This window comes from Vipera ursinii (assembly GCF_947247035.1).
Source record: "Vipera ursinii genome assembly, chromosome: Z".
NCBI lineage: Eukaryota > Metazoa > Chordata > Lepidosauria > Squamata > Viperidae > Vipera > Vipera ursinii.
In genome coordinates this window covers 42,922,271-42,942,971 of record NC_139517.1, presented here as the reverse complement: position 1 = coordinate 42,942,971, position 20,701 = coordinate 42,922,271, and the positions used below count along the sequence as shown (strand labels likewise).

The 20,701-nt window shown below is 44.9% G+C and overlaps 2 protein-coding genes across 2 annotated transcripts in view; both read left to right on the top strand.

Moving 5' to 3' along the window:
* The window catches only part of PLCD3 (phospholipase C delta 3), a 250,539-nt gene that overhangs the window by 224,174 nt on the left and 5,664 nt on the right, over window positions 1-20,701 (top strand). The window lies entirely within an intron of this gene.
* C1QL1 (complement C1q like 1) overlaps window positions 1,232-20,701 on the top strand; it is a gene marked incomplete at its 3' end in the record, with an annotated part of 61,509 nt that continues 42,039 nt past the window's right edge. The window contains exon 1 of the mRNA XM_083376320.1: window positions 1,232-1,942. Coding sequence (XP_083232446.1) covers window positions 1,337-1,942 — 606 coding nt within the window. The 5' untranslated portion in view covers window positions 1,232-1,336. The remainder of the gene's footprint in view (window positions 1,943-20,701) is intronic.

Genomic DNA, 20,701 nt, shown 5'->3' with positions numbered 1-20,701 from the left:
ATACCACCGGTTGAAAAGCCCTGCTATAGACAGTCTGAGACACATTAGCTGCCAGCAACTACTTCTTTTACTTTAGGGGAAGCAGGAGTGAGATTGTTAGAAAAGGATTCAAACCAAGTGGCAAATAAGCCATGCCCTCTTCTTGCCCACGTGAAGTAGTGCAATTCTGCCTTTCTTACCTCTTGTTGGAAGCCTGAACAAAATTTAGCATAAAAAACATAAATGTGAGAGATTTGAAAGGAATTCAGGTAACTTACTGCTAACAGGGAGGGTAAAGGGTGGGAACGAAATGGCTGGGGTGGAGGCAGCGTGGTGACCAAAGTGGAAGGGAAACCCATGGCTCTCAAGACAGACTTCTGATTCCACCTGCTACTGGTCTCCTAAGTTCACCTCCAGAATAAAAGCTGGTAAAATATAGAATTTACTGTATACATGTCTTGTAGGGCAATACTTGTTGGTATACTTCATTTAAAGGGTCTCCCTCATGGGCTCAGGGCAACTTCATGAGTAGAGGAGGGAACTGGTATTATCAGGACAAGTGCAAATGGCAACAAGGACAAAATGAATTCCCTGAAGTTGTTCACAAGATCCTTTCAAGACCAAACTTAGTAATAACATTTAAAACAATATTTTAGTCCTTTTGGGCGAGGGCTGGCTTAGCTATCTGGATAAAGAGGGGAGGGGGCGGACTTCCGTGGCTCCATTCAAATTCTTCTTCTTTGCCACAAGCACCAGGTTACTTCTGCCTTGCGATCCTAGATTGTTCTCCTCCCTCTCCCAAAGGGGGTGGAAGAAAATTGAGTGAGGAGGGGAAAAGGAAAGGGGAAAACAAATCAATGAAAGCATCTTACTAAGATGTATCCAGTACGCGCTGGCTCTCTCTCCTCTCACTTCTCTGCCTTGCTCTTGGTTCACTCGGTTTGTCTTTCCTCTTTTCTTTAATTTTTTCTTTTATTCTCACCCGCACCCAGCCCACATTTCCATATCAAACATGGGATCATACTTGCAGCTGCTATAAAAAGGCCGTCAAAGAGCAGCAGTCTTAAAGGCGTTACTCCAGCCAACGAGGGGACGGCGTCGTGGTTTTTTTTTTTAACGGACACACACAAACGCACACTCACGGCACAAGAACACCCCTCCACCTCCTCTTCCCCAACCGAGGGATCTTTCCTGAAGTTTACCCTTCTCTGCCCTCCCCACCCGCCGCTTTTCTTCTCCTGCCAGCTTGCCCGGACCATCCGTCACCATTTCCACCACGGGGAGGCAACGCGCCCAGCCCCTTCAGCGGCTGAGCATTGGCCGGAAAACTTTGGTCGCCGGGGCCATCGGCGTGGTGATGATCTTGATCCTGGTGATCCTCATTCCGGTGCTGGTGAGTTCCGTGGGCATCGACGGACACTACGAGATGCTGGGCACCTGCCGCATGGTCTGCGACCCCTACCTGGGCAAGACCACCACCACCACCAGCGCCAGCAGCATCCGGAGCGAGGGCGCTGAAAGCCTCAGTAGCGATCACAGCGGACTGCCCCCGCCATCCACCCTCGTCCAGGGGCCCCAAGGCAAGCCGGGGCGGCCGGGCAAGCCGGGTCCGCCGGGACAGCCGGGCCCCCCGGGCCCCCGGGGTCCCCCGGGAGAGAGAGGAGATCCTGGGAAAACCGGTCCGCCTGGTCTGCCCGGTTCGGGACTGAGCACAGGGGCCATCAGCGCAGCCACCTACACCATGGTGCCCCGCGTGGCCTTTTACGCCGGCCTGAAGAACCCGCACGAGGGCTACGAGATACTCAAGTTCGACGACGTCGTAACCAACTTAGGAAACAACTATGATGCTGCCACGGGCAAGTTCACCTGCAACATCCCGGGCACCTATTTCTTCACCTACCACGTCCTGATGCGCGGCGGCGACGGGACCAGCATGTGGGCAGACCTGTGCAAGAACGGGCAGGTAGGCGGGCGCCTCCGCTTGGCTCTCCTGGCCGGCCGTTGGGGGAGCCTTGGCTTCCTCGGCGCAGTTGTCGGTCCCCCGGGACAGGGAAAGGAGGGAGAGGGGACCTTCCGCCGAGAGGTGTTTTTAGAAGAGCTGGCGAGCATTCCTATATACTGGAGGTAAGGAGGTCTTCCCGGAACCATTTGGGGATACTGGGATGCTGCCTCCCCAAAGTGCACAGTAACTTTAGTCCGCGTGTGTGCAATTGGCGAAGATGTTGCCTTGTCCCGCGAAAGTGGGACTGCGATACTCTCTCGGTACTAAACCCTACCGAACGGAGAGAGGCTACTTCTGTGCAAGTATATACCGTATTGAATTTTGCGGGAGATAATTTGTAAAAGACCTAGAGACGCACCTGGCTGGGTAATTGCAAATCTGTGAGGAGAATCCCTTTTTCTGTAATAGCTTAGTTGTCCAAGAGGTTGTGATGGGGAGTATCAGTGGCTGATATGCCATGCATTTCCCCCTCCCTCTGGAAATTATAGGAAGCTAATAACCAAACCACAAAATACTTCACTTATGCCAAAGGATAGAAGCTTGTAACTTTCTTAATAGAAACTTAGGTGCAAAACTCTTCAACCATCTTTTATATCTCAGCATCCCACACAGACACACAAATTTAGCATTTCCTTTTTAATGCATCAAAAAAATATTAAAATCCAATAAAGTAATGTCTCCTATCATTTACATTCCTGCTCTTTATTCTGCACATTGGGGTGAGGAAAAAATTATCAGTGGTAACCAACACACTGCCCCCATTCTGATGCCCCCCTTCCCTAGCTCTTACCCACACTTCTCTAGTAAGCAACCTAACATTATTCTTACTGCATCAGTTGATTCATTCATATTTTGTAGCAAGCCTTATTGAATTCAATGGAGATTTCTCCCTAACACCCTTGGAGTAAAGGAACACTGGGGCTTCAGCACTAGTCAAATGCATCGAGATTGAAATCTCTTTAATTTGTTCATTTAAATTTCTCCTTTTCTGATTCTCCAAATGTGTTGCATTTCAGTTTTAATGCATATGCGAACACACATATACATATCTATGTTGGTTTTCTTTAAAATAAGTCCAGAATGGTGGGAAATAGCCTTTCAAAGAAGTAAATTAACTGCTTCTTCAATCACCCTGTCCAACATCTCAAAAATCTTTTTTCTCACTAAATCATCCCTTTGTGATAATACAAGGTAATATTGCCAGTGCCAGAGGGAGACTAACAATGAGTTCTTGATGCTTTCTAATTGAATTTCATAATTAAGTCCAGCCTCTGCAAAACAGCTTTTCATGTTGCATCCAACTAACATCTTTCTCTTTCTTTTTTAACATTCCTCCTCTCCTTGGCAATCCTTCAGCATTGCTTGACATGTGTTTACATGGATACTAGGATACTACCGCTTGCAAAGATCTCACCTGTGTAGTTTTCATTAATTAATTGAATAGAAATCTCCACAGCTATAATGCTAACCTCACAATCACAAACTTGAGTTTCAATTTCCAGAGTGTTTCAATCCAAAGGTGTAAAAATCTTATGGCACGAGAGAGACGAATAAATCCTGCATCTAACATGAAGAAAAGCAAGCAACACAATGTATTTGTTAGTCTTTAGGGTACTAGAAGTCTGTTGACATGACTTCAATCTCCTGCTCACTCATAAATATTTGTTGAAAAGGTGATTAAATCCAGTTTTAACTGATCTGATACCAAGTCTTAAAAAGAAATCCAATCTTTAATCAATAGCTAAGCAGTTAGCATAAACTTGAATATGGAACAAAACACACATATATACTCCCTTGTATGGCTATCTTTAAAAACTTTGCTGCAAACTCATTAATTCTCATATGTCTATGGGAAGAAATCTAAGACTGAAGACTATAAATGTTATTATTCCCAGACATGTTCATATTTTGAAAGATAATTTTCTGAAGGTAGAGCCCCAAGGTGTAATATTCAGTGCGGGGGAGGATCTTCCCTTTAAAATCACTGCACATGTCTCCTGCCAGTAGGCAATGCTTGCTACTCAAGCCTTTCAGCTTTTTATTTATTGCTTTGTTCTTGTTTTAACTGCCTGCTAGTGGGTTATTATATTTATATAGTTTTTATGTTTTTAACTGTACACTATCCAGAGTCATGCAGTGAGTGAGATGGGCAGCTTCTAATTTTGATTAATAAAAAAATAAATTTTGAAAGGCAGTGGGGGGGGGAGTCTTCAGTTGTTTGGGTTTCCCCTTAGACCCATGGCTTGATTTCCTCATCCTTTTCTTCTAACTGTGGGTGCTTTTGCTTTTTCCTTTTGTTGATTTATTTAAATTACTTATAGCAACCCAACTCCAATGAATTTTTATATTTTCAAGTAAAGCTAGAGGGAGCTTCCAGTATAGCTCCCTCACCTCAGCTTTGATGGTTTATGAGTTCTCTGACCAGCTCATTCTCTGGTTAAAAAGAGCTCTGGTTAAAGTGCTTAATATCTTCTAATTTGAAGAAAATGCCACAAAGCTTTCTCAGTGTTTTGTTTGACGCGAGTCAGCATCCCTATCTTTACAATATTAACTATGGTAGCCTGTTTCTCCTTGTTGTTGTTCTGGAGTTACTGTCTTAAATCAACAGTAGCTCAAAATATTAGACTTGAGGTGAAAGGCAAGGATGGGTTCCCATATCATGTATAAAGGTTGACTCCTGTTACAGTTGAATTTAGCTGCATAATTTAAGATAGGAAAATGTGATCCCCATTAATTTGGATGGTGCAGAAGAAATCATCTGATATATTTGATTTAGTTCTTAAATATTTCAATACCATCTCTCAATATCATTTTCCTGAAGCAACTGGCTCACTCTGTCTAATGTTAGAGCAGGTCTTTTAGACTTTCCAGACCTGCATAGACTCCTATAAGAGTCTTGGTAATAAATGGCTTCTCTGGGCATACTAGTGTATGTAGCACTATATTTGTTGGGCAAGTGTTTACTCTCCTGGCAGGTTTCCTGATTTCTTAGATTGCCTAGAATTGTCACCAGTTCAGTGAAGAACATCTCTGCCCTGAACAGTTGCATGAGAAGCAGAAATTTGACAGGTGCCACCTTATCTGATATGGACGTGTAGTGATAGAACAAAAAGGTATCTGCTGAATTTCTGCTTCTTATGCACATCAGGAGTCAGTTCCTCCAATAGACATAGAAGTGAAAGGATTTGGGTGACTGCTTTTACTTTTGTGTACACAATACAAATTATAATTGTCTTCTTGATTTATCTTATGCCATGTAAATCCCATTTTGGGCAATCTTACAATAGCCTACTGTACAAATTCTAGTGATTGGAAGTGTCCATCAACCACAAGATTCAATTCAGATCTCAATTTGGGAAACAATTTACCCTGAACTGATTAGAAGATTATCAGTAGGACCTACAGTAGGACCTACAGTAAATCCAAACTTCAGTGAAGAAATCAAAATATCTGGGTTTGATAGGTTTGAAATCAACAAATGGATAACTTCTTCAAAATTGATGAATTTTTATGACAGGATGAAGTCTGTCAATTTTCAGACTAATAGATAAAAGGTATTTTTGTGTTTGGTATTGTCCGGAACGTGGCTCAAGATCCCAAAACAAACTCACTTGGAATTCCAGCAACAAAGTTTTATTTCAAAAGAAGTGTTTGCAAAGGCTTGGTGAGCTGAAACACACACAGGAGTTCAGCCACACCTTAAACAGCTGTTTGACACATTTTTATATCCTGCTCCCAACGCAGATTCCCCCCTCCCTTATCGCACTCAACACCCCTTCCCCAATCATCCGAAAACTACACCAGACTGCCTAAAACCACTGCCCCCTCCCCTCCCTGTGTTTCAAGAAGCTCCCTTTGTGCACATCCTATCTATCACTATCTATTATTCTATCAAAGAAACTTGCTGTTTATCTGTCTGCAGTTATGCATTGAGCTCTAAACTTTACATACAGGTGTTGTTTTTCCTCTACTTGCGGTTTTACTTAGCTAGTGACTTCTGCTTGTCACATATGTACTTGTCAACATTTAGATAAGATAGATAGACCGTTATTATTACTTATGATTTCCAGGTGGCTTCTTCTAACATCCTTTAGACTTATTAGAAATTTCTGAATAATAATCTATTCTTTTCAGTATGTTTATGGATTGATTTTTTAAAACAAAAAGGTAGCTGTTGATAATGTTTTCTCTGTAGAATTGAATCAAATTTTCAGTAAGTGGCTTCTTCTGATGGAATAAGGTATATCATATTTGAAATGATATATTTCTTTTGCAGAAGAGAAGTCTTGAGGTCTTATTATTTAGGAATTTCAAGAAAAGATTCCCCTAGTTTTTAAAAGAGATGGCCTCAGTATTAAGACATTAGCAAAATATTGCAAGTATTATTTAATTTTATGTGCAAGTAAAGCCTTCTGTTTTGTGTACTTGAGATGGGAAAGCTTTAGGAATTGCTCAGCTGGCATAAAAAAAATAACAGTAGGAAGAGATGGATGTTGGCTATAGAAGATACCCACAACTGAACGAAAAAGTTTTCAGCAACCAACATTTTCAAAATCTTTCTGCTTCATCCTTCTACATCCTGCAATTATAGCCAATTATTTTCCTATCTGTTGCTGAAAAGAAAAAAGAGAGCATGGAACTCTTTATATGGAAGTTTGTCTGCCAATTAGTGTTCTTCTTTTTGAAGTACTCTGACATGTTTCCAAGGGAATCCTGAGGATTCTGCAGAAAAATAATTAATAACTAGTGAAATAGATAAACAACTTTATCAAATTTCTCCTTGTTTGTTGGGTTAGCTTTTCCCAGTCTGGCTTATTTACAGAAATGTAATAATTATATAGTTTAGTTGTAGAGAAACAATGCCCTGGTCTATATCATTTTCTAGATTTCAGCTCCCAATCATCACAGCTTTTATGACAAATACTCAGAATTTGGGGAGTTGAAGTCCACATAATTTAAGATTGCCACGTTTGAGAAACAATGATCTAGGACCGTGGTGGCAAACCTATGGCACATGTGCCACAGGTGGCACGCAGAGCCCTCTCTGTGGGCACGCAAACCATCACCCCAGTCTCGACTTCAGCTGGGTTTTATAAAATCTTTTCGCTTTAGGCCTCTGCACCGTGTGCAAAAAAAAAAAGGTTCAATCAATCAATTTCAACTTCTCGCGGGGAAAAAAGATCTCGCAAAGGTGGAATTGATTGATTGAACTTTTTAGTCCCACCCAGTCTGCTGTTACCACCGTAACCACGCCCACACAATTGGCCACACCCACACAATTGGCCACACCCATCCAAGGGGCCATGCCCACCTGGCACCCAACGATACATAACTGGGTTTTGGGTTGTAGTTTGGGCACTTGGTCTCTAAAAGGTTCGCCATCACTGATCTAGGGATTGAAGTAGATGTTCTGGAAAGAAATTTCAAATATAATGAATAGAGCAAGTGGCTCTAGGAGGACTTTTGTTTTTAGTTCATATAAAAAAATACACCTGCCTGCCCCCCCATGTCCAAATAGTGATTTTATTCATTACTTTTATCAGATGATTTATACATCCTGAATCTCTAGCACTAGATGAGTGAAGGTCAGCAAAATTATGAAAAATAAGAATAGAAAGTTAAAACAAGAAGTTTTCTGGAAGTAGATTCTTTGGTCACTATTCCTAGATTTTAATCATATTTTGCTTCTGAGAAATATTGCAATAATACTCTGCGTATCTGTATTACATTGCAAGAAACATTGTTCAAAGACTAGTCTCCATATTTGCTACATCTGGATTCCTAAGACCACCCCGCACTCTTCAGAAAAGAAATTACATGTGATTTTTAAAGTTTTGATTATCAGTTTTTAATGGGGATGCACTTGTCACACCTTGAATGTCAACCTGAATTTTCTTCAGTGTCATAGATAAGATGGAGTGAGGAGAGAAAAAGCAGAGTCATTAAGTAAGAAAATAAGTTTCTCCGATTCATTTTGTAGGTCTGAAAAGTCTAAAAGGCCAGGAGGCACTGTGACTTTAAATATTTAAGAACTTTCCAATCAGAAAATATATTTTTCCTCTTCCTTTTTCTCCTGGTCTTCCCTTGTCTTTTTGTATTTTTTGCAAAGCTCAACTCAGGAATGTACCCCAGAAGACAAAAAGTGAATCATTGTTGTGTACAGAATGGGACCTTTTGCCATTTAAATCATGACTTTCTCTCAATTCTCCACCAAGAATAGCTAATGGCCCTTTGTTAACCGCTCTGAGTGTGATATATTAGATACAAACCAAAATGGCCATGGGCAAATCGTGCCTCTTTCTCATCAAGCCAAAATGTGAGGATAACAATATTAGCTGACTTCACAGAAGGTGTCAAGGTTTGATGGTGGGAAGGAGAGGAGAGACACTGATTACTATGTTAAGTACTTTATAGCCTCAAGACCCAGTTCTGTCATGTCTAGGTATAAATGCTCACAGAGTTATCAAGTAGGGTTCTCAGCTTTTGAACACAGCTCTCCAGAGTTTCCTTTAAAAGCAGCTTGCTCTGTTGATATTAGCAGATAACAATGCCTATCTCCATATTTGAGAAATGACACATTCACCGCAGCTTAAGACTCCTTGAAAACATCAGTTTGGGAAGGACACTTTGGAGCTTATGCTGCCTCCATGTTTTATCACTTTCTGAACTGTTCTTTATACGAGATTATATCTAACTCTTGTGTTGCAAAATGTAAGGTAGAACATCATATTTTTGGTCAATTAATGGCCTTATTCCAAACTTTATTCTTCTACATGAGGATATAATCTGCTTTTAACCCACAATATGCATTGCCTATCATATTTCCGATTTGCCTTGATTTAGCATGTTGCATGGATCCAGCTTTGTTTTTTGAAGCATGTTTATGAAGGATTCTTATATATAAGCCACACCACTGTGATATTCAGCAAACCACAATAAAATAAATGATGGCATAATTAAATGCATCTGGTCAAATCAGATTTGTTTTATAAAATAATCCATAATAACGAGGTACATAGGTCATGCTAAACTAAAACAAACCACATTAAGATTTAGCATGGTGCATGAATCTTATATTTGTTAACTGAGGCAGAATTAAATCACAATGTAGTGTTCTTGCTTGTGGTTAATGTGTTGAGGGAAGCTAGACAATATTATTAGTAAATTATGGATTACAGTTTAAAATGTTACTGCATGTGAATTCAGATAATTGTAATTTATCCATTAGGGCAGGATTAAAAAAAACTATGGTATCATATGTTAGATTTTTGTTACAGCTATAGCTATATTGAATATAAATACCCAGGTTTATTGTATTGTGGCAACAAGTACAGCCTTAATATTGAAATACCTCATTCTTTTGCTTTTTGAATGTTCACCTAATCCTGCCACTTTCCTTCATTTAAAAAAATAATCAGTATGTCAGGGACAATACGAGGGAAAAACCTTCCTTCTCGATCCATAAATATTACCTGTGAATTAGGGACGGTTGCTGAGAGTAGAGAAATAGGTAAAAATACCATTCAAAGAGAGGTCAGGAGATGCAAATAACAAAAGTAAGTGACTAAAACTGGGGCAGGAGTGGAGCAGAGAGATAAGCTCTTATGGAAAAATTAGAATTTCTACTGTGCATTTTTTTTATCATATAGGAGTCAAAAATTGCACAGAACTTAATATAACTGTTTCATCTCAAAGCCCCACCCCTTCAAAACATGTGTTTTGCATATGAAAGGTCCCCGGGGGTTAATCTCCACCTCTTATAGATCTTAGAATTAAGTGAAAATTACAGAAAAACCACTGGCTTAAATTCTCTCCTTCTTCCTTCCTCTACTCCCCCACCCCAGCCAAATTGTGCAAACCAAAAATCAAACAAAAGCATCCTGGATAATTGGGGTGCAGGAGGAAGCTGGCACAAGCAAGGCAGGTTTACTTGGTAATTTTGGACCTACAATTTTGTGGTCAATTAGAGTGAAAACCTGAAGTCTCATGTTATCAAATGTAGCCAATTAAAGCTGCCTGGAATGATTCTCAGCCATAAGCCAGAGGTGCTAAAATCCCCACTTCTGCACAACCATTAACAGGATAGGCAGGGCTGAATTTAATATAGGCCCACAGCAAATGGGGAGGAGAGTGCTATTTTTATCCTATTTGAATGGGAAGAGCTCTTTGGTTCTTTCTCCATTCCATTTTTTTCAGCAAGACTTCCAAGAATGTTGCATTGCAGTATCCAAAATTAAGGTACAAATTGTTATTGGTTAAAGAAAAAGATTTCCTTCCTGAAGCCTGTTTTCTAATAACATGGCACTACTCTCATTTGCTGTGTGAGTGTGTTTGTGTGTGTGCACGTGCACACACACACACACACACACACACTCATGCGTGCATGCGTGCATGCGTGCGCACACAAAGACACATAGACACACACAGCTCCTTCAACATTATTTTTTTCCATTTTCTCCAGAAGAGACTTGATCTCTTTTAATTCTTGGACTAAGTGCTTTTGAGTACGTGCAGAATGTCTCTATCCGAAGAACCTCAAGATGATATCAAGTTTTAGAAGGACTATACTGCATAATACCTATTATATTTCACAGGGAGTGTTTTCCTAGCAAAGTCAAGGAGTTCTATGTCTTGAAAATTAGTTATTTCAAAATAATACTGTACGATGCAGGAGACAGAAAGTGAAGCCTAGCATGTTCAGCTCAGTGTTTAAAAAGCATGTTCTGTATCAGTTAGTGCAATTAACTTATCACCACAACTAATCCCAACATTTCTGTTGCTAAGTGAGGCAGTAACTTTTACCTCATTTTATGTTCTGTCCCAGCCTATGCAGGTCCTTGTTAAATGCACAAGGACAAAACCCCTTTTGACAAGTAGGCTGGAGACTCAGAAGAAAACAAACCCCTTTTAATATTGGTAACAAACCTGCCAAATGGTCCAAAAACAAAGGCAACAAAACACAATCCATATGGAGAAAATTGTCCACACGAAACACAATGCAAAACAGAATTATTCACCAGCAATACCAACAGAACGTGATCCCATGAAGTACTTTGCAATGGTTGCCTTCAGCAACCAGCATCGCCCATACATTCCCTATTTCTAATTCAGTCCTCAAGGCATGGTTTCTCAATGCCTTCTCCCCCTCTCCTGGAGTCGCTCAATTGCCTCCCTCTGGGCTACTCTCCTGGCCTGTCTTCATTTGTGGGCATCTCTCATGTCCTCCAGCTATGCGTCCTCCGAGTCTGACCCAGCCTCCCCACACAGCTGCATCTCATCCTGAGCATGAGCGGAAGGGCCAGGCTCCTCACTGGAATGTAAGTCTTGGAGCTCATCAGAGCCTTCCTCCAACTCTGATGGCTCCCCAGGCTCCTCCTCCTCCTCCTCAGATTCCCCGGACTCAGCTGCCGGGATCACATGCTGGCACGGAATCACAACACCATCCTGCACTGCAGGACCCTTCCCCCAGGTCTGCCAGTCCAGATGCAGTCAGGATGAGAATTGTTCATGGAAGGCGGTCACCAAGGCAGGAGCACGAACGGTGGTAAAATCCTCCCAGGTGAACTCCTCTGGTCCATAGCCTTTCCACTCGATCAGGTACTGAAAGCGATCTTTCAGCCAACGGGAGTCCCGAATGCTGACAACCTTGTACTCAGAAGCAACGTCTTTGTCACGTTGTTCTGATGGGGGAGGTTCGGCTCAGTGGAGTAGACACGCCAGTTGCTCAGGGAACAAGAGAGACTGGTGAAAGACCGTATGTACCTATAGGGAATGTGGCAGAGTTAAGCGATAGGCAACTGGATTGATGACAGCCTCGATTGGGAATGGTCCTAGATATCGGTGGTCTAATTTCTTGGCTGGTCGGGTTGACGGAAGGTTTCTGGTGGACAGCCATACCCGATCTCCCACCGTTAGTGGAGGCGTATCCTGCCTCGATGATCAGAAAACCTTTTGTAGTCAGCCTTGGCCTTCTCTAACTGTCGCTGTACCAATCAATGGATCGCCTGTAACTCTGCAATGTAGTCATTTGCTGCTGGCACTGGTGGGTCTAGCGGGGAAAGAGGGAAAAACCAGGGGTGATACCCCACATTGGTCAAGAACGGTGTCATCTGTGTGGAGGTGTGCTGCGAGTTGTTGAACGCAAACTCAGCTACCACCAGATAGTCCACCCAATTGTTTTGCTGCTGATTTACATAGCAACACAGATATTGCTCAAGGATTCCGATGACTTTCTCGGTACTGCTGTCAGTTTGGGGATGATGCGCAGATGAGAGGAAGATCTTGACATCCAATGCATCAATCAACCCCTGCCAGAAATGTGCTGTAAATTGAGCCCCTCTATCTGACACGACCCTATCAGGGAGGCCATGCAGCCGGAACACCTGCGGGATGAACATACGAGAGGTGACACGGGCTGATGGCAAGCCACGGCACGGGATGAAATGCGCCATCTTGGTCAGCATATCCACCACCACAAACACTGTTGTGAATCCAGAGGATGGGGGTAAGTCTGTCAGGAAGTCCATGTACACAGCCCCCCATGGTCTTTTGGGCATTGCAATAATCCAGGCAGGGCCCCTGTGGCTGACTTGGCCTGCCTACATTGGGTACAGGATGTGACATAGGCCTGGATGTCATGTCGGACTTGGGGCCACCAGAAGGTACGGGAGACTCAAGTTCAGGGTCCAAAATGCCCTGCCGCCATATTATCATGACACTGGCAGAGGATGAGTCCCCTGAGTGGCCCTCCCGGAACATAGAGCCGGTCATGATAGAGGAGGAATCCATCTGTGACTGCCAATGGGGAATTGGGCCCCACCTCCTCCTTTCGCTGAGCCACCACACATCCTGCTGCTGAGCCTCCCGAATCCAAGCCTGTACATCTATCAGCTTCCTCACCACAGCAAAAGACTCAATGCAGAGCACTGTCCCGGGCAGAAGCTTGTCTTCTGCTCGGGAATATTCGGGCTTCAGGGACAGAGCATCCACTCTTTGGTTGTGACTGCAGGGTATGTACATTACACAGATATTGAACCTTGAAAAAAAAAGAGACTACTGAATTTGGCGTTGGTTCAATTTCCAAGTGGTCTGCAGGCTTTCCAATTTTTTATGGTCCATCCAGACCTCGATTTGATGCCATGGCCCTTCCAGATGATGCCTCAAGCCCTGAATGCCACTTTGATGGCGCTCCATTGGATTTAGTTTCCGTGAGTAGTATGCACAAGGGAAGAGGGCACTGTCTGGCATCATTGCCTGGAGTAACACCACCCCAATGGCAATATCGGAGGCATCCCCCTCCACAACAAATGGCCATTGTGGGTCAGGATGCTTCAAGATGAGCTCCTTCATGAAGGCTTCCTTCAAAGTCTGGAAAGCCTGTTGTTCTGGAGTGTACCACTGAAACCAAGTCTTTTTCTGCAGGAGCCAAGTGAGGGGGGCTGTCATGGTAGCAAACCTGGGTATGAAAGCCTGATAGTACTTGGTGAACCCAAGAAGTCGCTGGACACCCTTCACATGACGTGGCGGTTGCCAACTCTGCAGAGACGTGACCTTACTCGGCTCCATGGTGATGCCCTCAAGAGAAATGCAATGACCCAGGAAATCAATGGTCATCTGGTAGAACTGGCACTTCTCCAGTTTGGCATACAGCTGATGTTCGCAGAGCCACTGCAGGACCTGACGGAGATACTGATGGTGAACCTCTTGCGACGGGGAGTAGATCAGGATGTCGTCCAATTAGATCACGACAAACTGATCTAACAAGTCCCAGAAAATGTCATTGATAAAATGCTGAAACACTGCGGGGGTGTTGGTCAGGCCATTACTGTGTACTTGAAGTGCCTGTACCGAGTACCAAACACCTTCTTCCACTCATCACCCAACCGCACCCTGACAAGGTTGTAGGCTCCTCTCAAGTCTAAGTTTGTAAAGATCTTTGCCTCTCAGAGCCGATCCAGGAGTTCAGGGATGAGGGGCAGTGGGTATCAATTGTGCACCATGATAGCATTTAATTTCCTGTAATCACAGCACAGTCTCAATTCGCCGGACTTCTTTTTGACAAAAAGTACAGGTGCAGACACTGGCAAAGACAAGGGCTGAATGAAACCCTGAGTCAAATTCTTGTCCAGAAAGTCCCACAACAAGGCCAACTGAGGGTCCGACATGGAATAGAAATGCCCTACTGGGTGAGGCATGTCAGGGACTAAATCGATGGGGCAGTCATAGGGCCTGTGCAGGGGCAATTGATCTGCCTCAGTCTCACTGAACACATTAGCATAATTTGCCAGTTTGGAGGACAAGGAGACCCCTGAGGGACCCTCCATCTGGCCGGCACAGATTTGGTGGGTGTTGTTCATGCACTGTAAATTTGGGAAGGTGACTAAGTTCTGTGACCAATAAATCTGTGGGTCATGCGTCCGGAGCCACGCCAGTCCCAGGACCATGGGGAAATGCAAGTCTGAGGTGATATAGAACTGGATGGCTTTCTCATGTGAACTGATGGCCATACATAACAGTTGCATGACAGCCTTAATTGGCCCAGACATAAGCACTCAACCATCAATGGTCTCCACTAACATTGGTGGTTCCACTGGGCACTGGGAAACCGCCCATTTGGCCACAAATGCTGCATCCATAAACTTTGTGGTGGCCCCAGAGTCAATCAATGCATGGACAGGAATCCCCTTGGTCAACCCAGAGAGAATCAGGCACACCTCCAGTATCAGATGCCATGGAGGTCTGTGGGCAGCATCTGAAGGGTGTCGCTTGGTGTTGTGGGATGCCTGACCCAAAACGCCCTTCAGGTTGGGCTCGGGCCATTTCCTGACAGAAGAGCAGGTGGCTTTCTTGGGGCAGGCTCAGTCACAGATGCCCTTCGTCGCTTCTTGGGGCAGAAAGCAGCCAAATGCCCAAGGTCCCGCCAATAATTTATTTTTTTATTTTATTAAATTTATATACCACCCTATTCCCGGAGGACTCAGGGCAGTGTACAGGGAGGATTAAAACAAACATACAAAAATTAAAATCAGATTAAAACAATTAATTAAATGAGATCCATGAAATTTAAAACTAAAACCCAATAAAAATTAAAACCCCTAAGCCCCATAAGCCCCTAAGGCTTATCGTAAACCCTACTTTATCCTGGTCAGTGGGGAGATCAGCTGCTCTTAGGATGATAAATAGCTGGCATTGTCTCAGAAAAGCAGGAAACATATCCGGATTGCCATCAAATGCCGGCATCGCAAGCTGGCATTTTCTCCTGGGTGGTGGAGCAGCAGGAACGTGTGCTTGCAGCTGAGTCACTTGAGCTGATAACAAAGCCAGCTGCTGAGAGAGCTGGGCATTCTCCACACGTAACTGCTCCATAATAGTAGGGGGTTAGGCTCAAGGCCTAGCCTATGTACATCCTTGTTAAATGCACATGGACAAAACCCCTTTTGACAAGTAGGCTGGAGACTCAGAAGAAAACAACCCCCTTTTAATATTGGTAACAAACCTGCCAAATGGTCCAAAAACATTGCCTCTCTCTGGGCTACTCTCCAGGCCTGACTTCATTTGCAGGCATCTCTCATGTCCTCCAGCTGTGCATCTTCCGAGTCCGACCCAGCCTCCTCACACAGCTACGTCTCATCCTAAGCACGAGTGGAAGGGCCAGGCTCCTCACTGGACTGTAAGTCTTGGAGCTCATCAGAGCCTTCCTCCAACTGCGATGGCTCCCCAGCCCCTCCTCTGCCTCCTCAGATTCCGCGGACTCAGCTGCCGGGATCACAGGCTGGCAGGGAATCACAACATTTTACAACATTTTTTTAAGTGAATCACTACAGTTGTTAATTACACGGTTGTTAAGTGAATTTGGTTTCCCCATTGAGTTTGCTTGTCAGCAGGTCGTAAAAGGTGATCATGTTCTCAGCCCTCGTTCGGAGAGCAGGGAACAAAGCAACTGAAATGAGCGCTGAGTCCTCAGGAAAAGGTTTATTGACGACAGAAAACAACTCCAAGGAAATCAAAGCCAGTGTTGGCTGCTACCCGCAACCAACGCTGTTAAATACATGTTGAACGTAAACGCCCACACCCCACCCGGCCGCACCCATATCCGCCCTTCCCACATTTAAGGACCGTCCCTCCCCAGAAACTCCTTTCGATTCCCGTCCTGGCACCCGGCACCCTCCATCACCCAGGTAAACCTCCTCCCACACCCCTAACCCACCACCATCACATATCCCCCCGCACCCCTCTTCTGGGCTGGCGCCACCTGCCCCTGATTCCCAAACACCTCCCCGCCCCGCCACGGACCCCAGGTATGTAGAGCTGTCAGGTCCTCTACTGCGCTAGCCAGGGCACAGGCCGCAACTCTCCGTCCCGCACACAGGTGGCTAGGAGGCAGAAGGCAATGTCCTGTACCAGGCCAAGCCATCCCGCATTATCAGAAGCCCTGAGTGGCTCTGCAGCCAGTCATCCCCCTGGAGGGCTTTCCAAAAGTCCTCACACAGCTCATCCTGTGTTGCTAGGACTACGTCCCCCTCCCAGGCTGCTCCCTCTGCCCCGGTTGGTACGAGTGCCTGTACGACGTCCTCCCTTTTGCTCTCAAATTGTGGCATACGCAACAGTGCGTCCGCCAGGAAGTTTTTCCCCCCTGGAACGTACTTTAACACAAAGCAGAAACGCCGGAAGTAGAATGCCCACCGGACATGCTTGGGCGACAGCCGTCGGGGTGCCTGTAGGGCCACCAGATTTTTATGGTCTGTCCACACCTCAAACGGGTGGACAGCCCCCTCAGGTGATGTCGCCATATTTCCAGGGCCCAGTGTACCGCGAATGCCTCCTTCTCCCATATCGCCCAGACGCGTTCCGTGGGAGATAACTTTTTGGACGCATAAGTGCATGGTTGGAGCACCCCTTCCCGTTGGAGGAGGACGGCCCCAAGAGCAACATCGCTCGCATCCACCTGGACCACATAGGGCAGGTCGGGATTTGGATGCAGCAAAACCGGTTCTTTGGCAAAGAGAGCTTTCAGCGTGTCAAAGGCCTGTTGGCAGGCTGAAGTCCATGCCAGTCGAAGTCCAGGCCGTGGCTGTACCGTCAGCTACCGCGTACGAAGGAGGTCCGTGAGTGGCAGGGCAATGGCCGCGAAGCATCGTATAAACTGCCGGTAGAAGTTAGCAAAGCCTAAGAAGCTTTGCAGTTGACGCCGCGTCTGCGGGGCTTGCCATGGCTGGATGGCCTCCACTTTCTGGGATCCATTTCCACCCCCTCCTGCGGAGATCCTATACCCCAGATAGTCGAGCTGTGTCCTGTGGAATTCACATTTGGACAGCTTTACGTAGAGCCGTGCTTCCCGTAGTCTAGTCAGCACTCGCCGAACCAAGGCGACATGCTCCTCCAATGTTGCCGTGTAGATCAAAATGTCGTCCAGGTAGACCAGGATCCCACAGTACAAAAACTCATGCAGGACTTGATTGATCAGCTGCATGAAAACAGTGGGGGCTCCTTGCAACCCGAACGGCATCACCCGAAACTGGAAGCTCCCCAGGGGACAGTTGAATGCCGTTTTCCACTCGTCCCCGGCCTTAAGCCTGATCCAGTAGTAGGCCTCTCTGAGGTCCAGTTCGGTGAAAACACGGCCTGTAGCCAGATGGGCTAGCAAGTCCTTCATCAACGGGAGCTTTGTTCCCTGCTCTCCGAACGAGGGCTGAGAGAAAGCCAGCGTTCGGAGAGCAGGGAACAAAGCAACTGAAACGAGCGCCGAGTCCTCAGGAAAAGGTTTATTGACGACAGAAAACAACTCCAAGGAAATCAAAGCCAGCGTTGGCTGCTACCCGCAACCAACACTGTTAAATACATGTTGAACGTAAACGCCCACACCCCACTCGGCCACACCCATATCCGCCCTTCCCACATTTAAGGACCGTCCCTCCCCGGAACCTCCTTTTGATTCCCGTCCCGGCACCCGGCACCCTCCATCACCCAGGTAAGCCTCCTCCCACACCCCTAACCCACCACCATAACATATTGCCCCCGCACCCCTCTCCTGGGCCAGCGCCACCCACCCGATTCCCAGACACCTCCCCGCCCCACCACGGACCCCAGGTACATAGAGCTGTCAGGTCCTCTACTGCGCTAGCCAGGGCACAGGCCGCAACTCTCCGTCCTGCACACAGGTAGCTAGGAGGCAGAAGGCAATGCCCCGCAGGCCTGCGGGGCCCGAGTCTGTCCACTGGCTCCGGCAGCGCCCCGGTAGCCAGCCCCACGGCCGACTGAGGCCCATGTCCTGGCGAAGCCGTGGATCCTGCCGGCACCAGATGGAGGCGAACAGGCTGTTGTGCGCATGCGCGCGTTTGTGCAGCATCAGCGGACCCGTTGAGTGCATGCGCGCAGCTCCCAGCTGGCCGTGTATCCCCTCGTCGCCGCTGCTGCTGTTCCGGTGCAAGGCGAGGTGCAGGAGCTGCCTGCCGCAGGTCAGGAACGCCAGGGCGAGGGGTGGGAGGCGAACGGGTCGAGGCGTGGGCTTGGGGATGCGGCGCCGGTAGTTGGGGCCCCGCTGAAAGTCGGGCCCGCGGGGCGCGACACATGTGACCTCAGGACACTACAACTGTTACAAATATGAATCAGTTGCCAAGCGTCTCAATTTTTATCACATGACCATAGGGATGTTGCAATGGTCATAAGCGTGAATAACGGTCTTAAGTCACTTTTTTCAGTGTCATTGTAACTGAACGGTCACTAAACAAACTGTTCTAACTTAAGGACCACCCGTACTACAGGATTCTGGCCTCTCAAGGAGCTGTGCCTCCAAAAGATAATTTTTAGACAGGCTGCTCTTGGTGAAAATCCTGAGAAATTACCCACCCGCCCATTTGATACTCCTCTTGGTACTGACCAGCAGGCTAGATCTGAAGAACTGAAGGGCCCTTGTAAGACAGGCATGTCTTTATTTGTTTAATTAATTGCACTGGAGTTTTGTTTTTTTTTGCAATAGGTAACAATCTAGTGCAGGTACTGGCTAATGAGAGTTCTCACATTGCATATATGTTTTTTTGTTTTTGTTTTTTTAAAAAGATCTTTTGGTTTCCGCTCACACTAATTCCTTCCTTACAGTATTTATTGAGCAATATACCTTTTGTTTTATGTAGCATTTTTATTGTTAGTGAAAATAACTCCAGCTTATTCTCCAGATGACCCTACTGATAAAAGTCTGAGAGCAATGCAACTCAGTTAACTTTTCTTCAACTGACAACCCTCACCTATTGATCTCTCTCTCTGTCAATTCCTCCTGTCCAAAAGGAACATGCACAAGAAACATGATCTACCAGCCAAGATCAGGACAAGGAGCATCTGTAGCAGAGAAAAGTAGCCAAAATAATCAGCAGAAATTTCAGAAATAATAAAGGCTAAACGGTACAATTAGGAAAGCAAATATAAAACGAAGTCACACTATTAGGAAAGCTTGATCAAAGGCTGGGCATGCAGGAAGCAAAGAAGACACTGAGATTGTCTCTAGCCTTTTGCCCAAAGTTTTTATGCAAAAACAGCAAATAATTCTCTCAAACTCACTCAGTGTTCAATAGCTCTTGAGGAGCAAGGGCTACTCGGGAGAAATTCCTGATATTCCTTCCTCCTCCCTATTTTATCCTCAAGTCACTCAGTCTTCTCCTTTTGCTTGGTTCTTTGTTTTATTTTATTTATTTTTTTATTAAAGAGTTTTACAAAAACAAAATTTTACAATATATCCCCAAATCCCTCCCACCCCAAACCCACCCACTTCCCCCCCCACTTCCCAGAGCTAAATACAGGATTATAGTTACAATAATCATATTCTAAATAAAAATTATGCATAGTATACAATTAACCAAATTCATAATGCGCTTTAACTCTCTTTTAACATAACTACAAACAACGTACCAATAACAATATCCCACTAAAATCTACTCATAAGCTAAATGGTACTTTTTAGTCCCATATTTGTTTTGAATATAATTTATCCATCTCCTCCAAACTGAAATATATCTTTCCTGTGAATGATCCTTCAGATAAGCAGAAATCTTAGACATTTCTGCAAGATTCGAAACTTTAAACACCCATTCTTCTACAGTGGGCAAACTATCCTTCTTCCAATATTGTCCCACCAGTAACCGTGCTGCCGTTATCATGTTCAACATCAAGTTAGTTTCTTTAACATCACAATCTACAACAATGCCCAATAAAAACAATTGCGGGGAAAACTTTATCTTTCTCTTAAAAATCTTTTGAATGTTCCACCAAATTTTAATCCAAAAAGCTTTTATATTTCTACAAGTCCACCACATGTGAAAATAGGTAGCTTCTAAACTACCACACCTCCAACATTTAGACTGTAAATTAGGATACATGATGGACAACTTCTTGGGATCCAGATGCCATCTATAAAACATTTTATATCTTTGTTTTAGTTATGTTATTCTACTACTTAGGGATTGCAGCGTATCTTCAGGAACAAGAATTTGGGCTTACAGTACATGGTCTAAGTGGTTAAGGCACCAGGCTAGAAAGTGGGAGAACATGAGTTCAAGTCCTACCTTAGTCATGAAAGCCAGTTGGATGACCTTGGACCAATCACTCTTTCTCAACCCACCTTACAGGATTGTTGTTGTGAAGACAATAGGAGGAGGAAAGTGTGTTGGATAGGCTCACCACCTTGAGTTATTTCTAAAAATAATAAAGGCAGGATACAAATAAATAAATTTG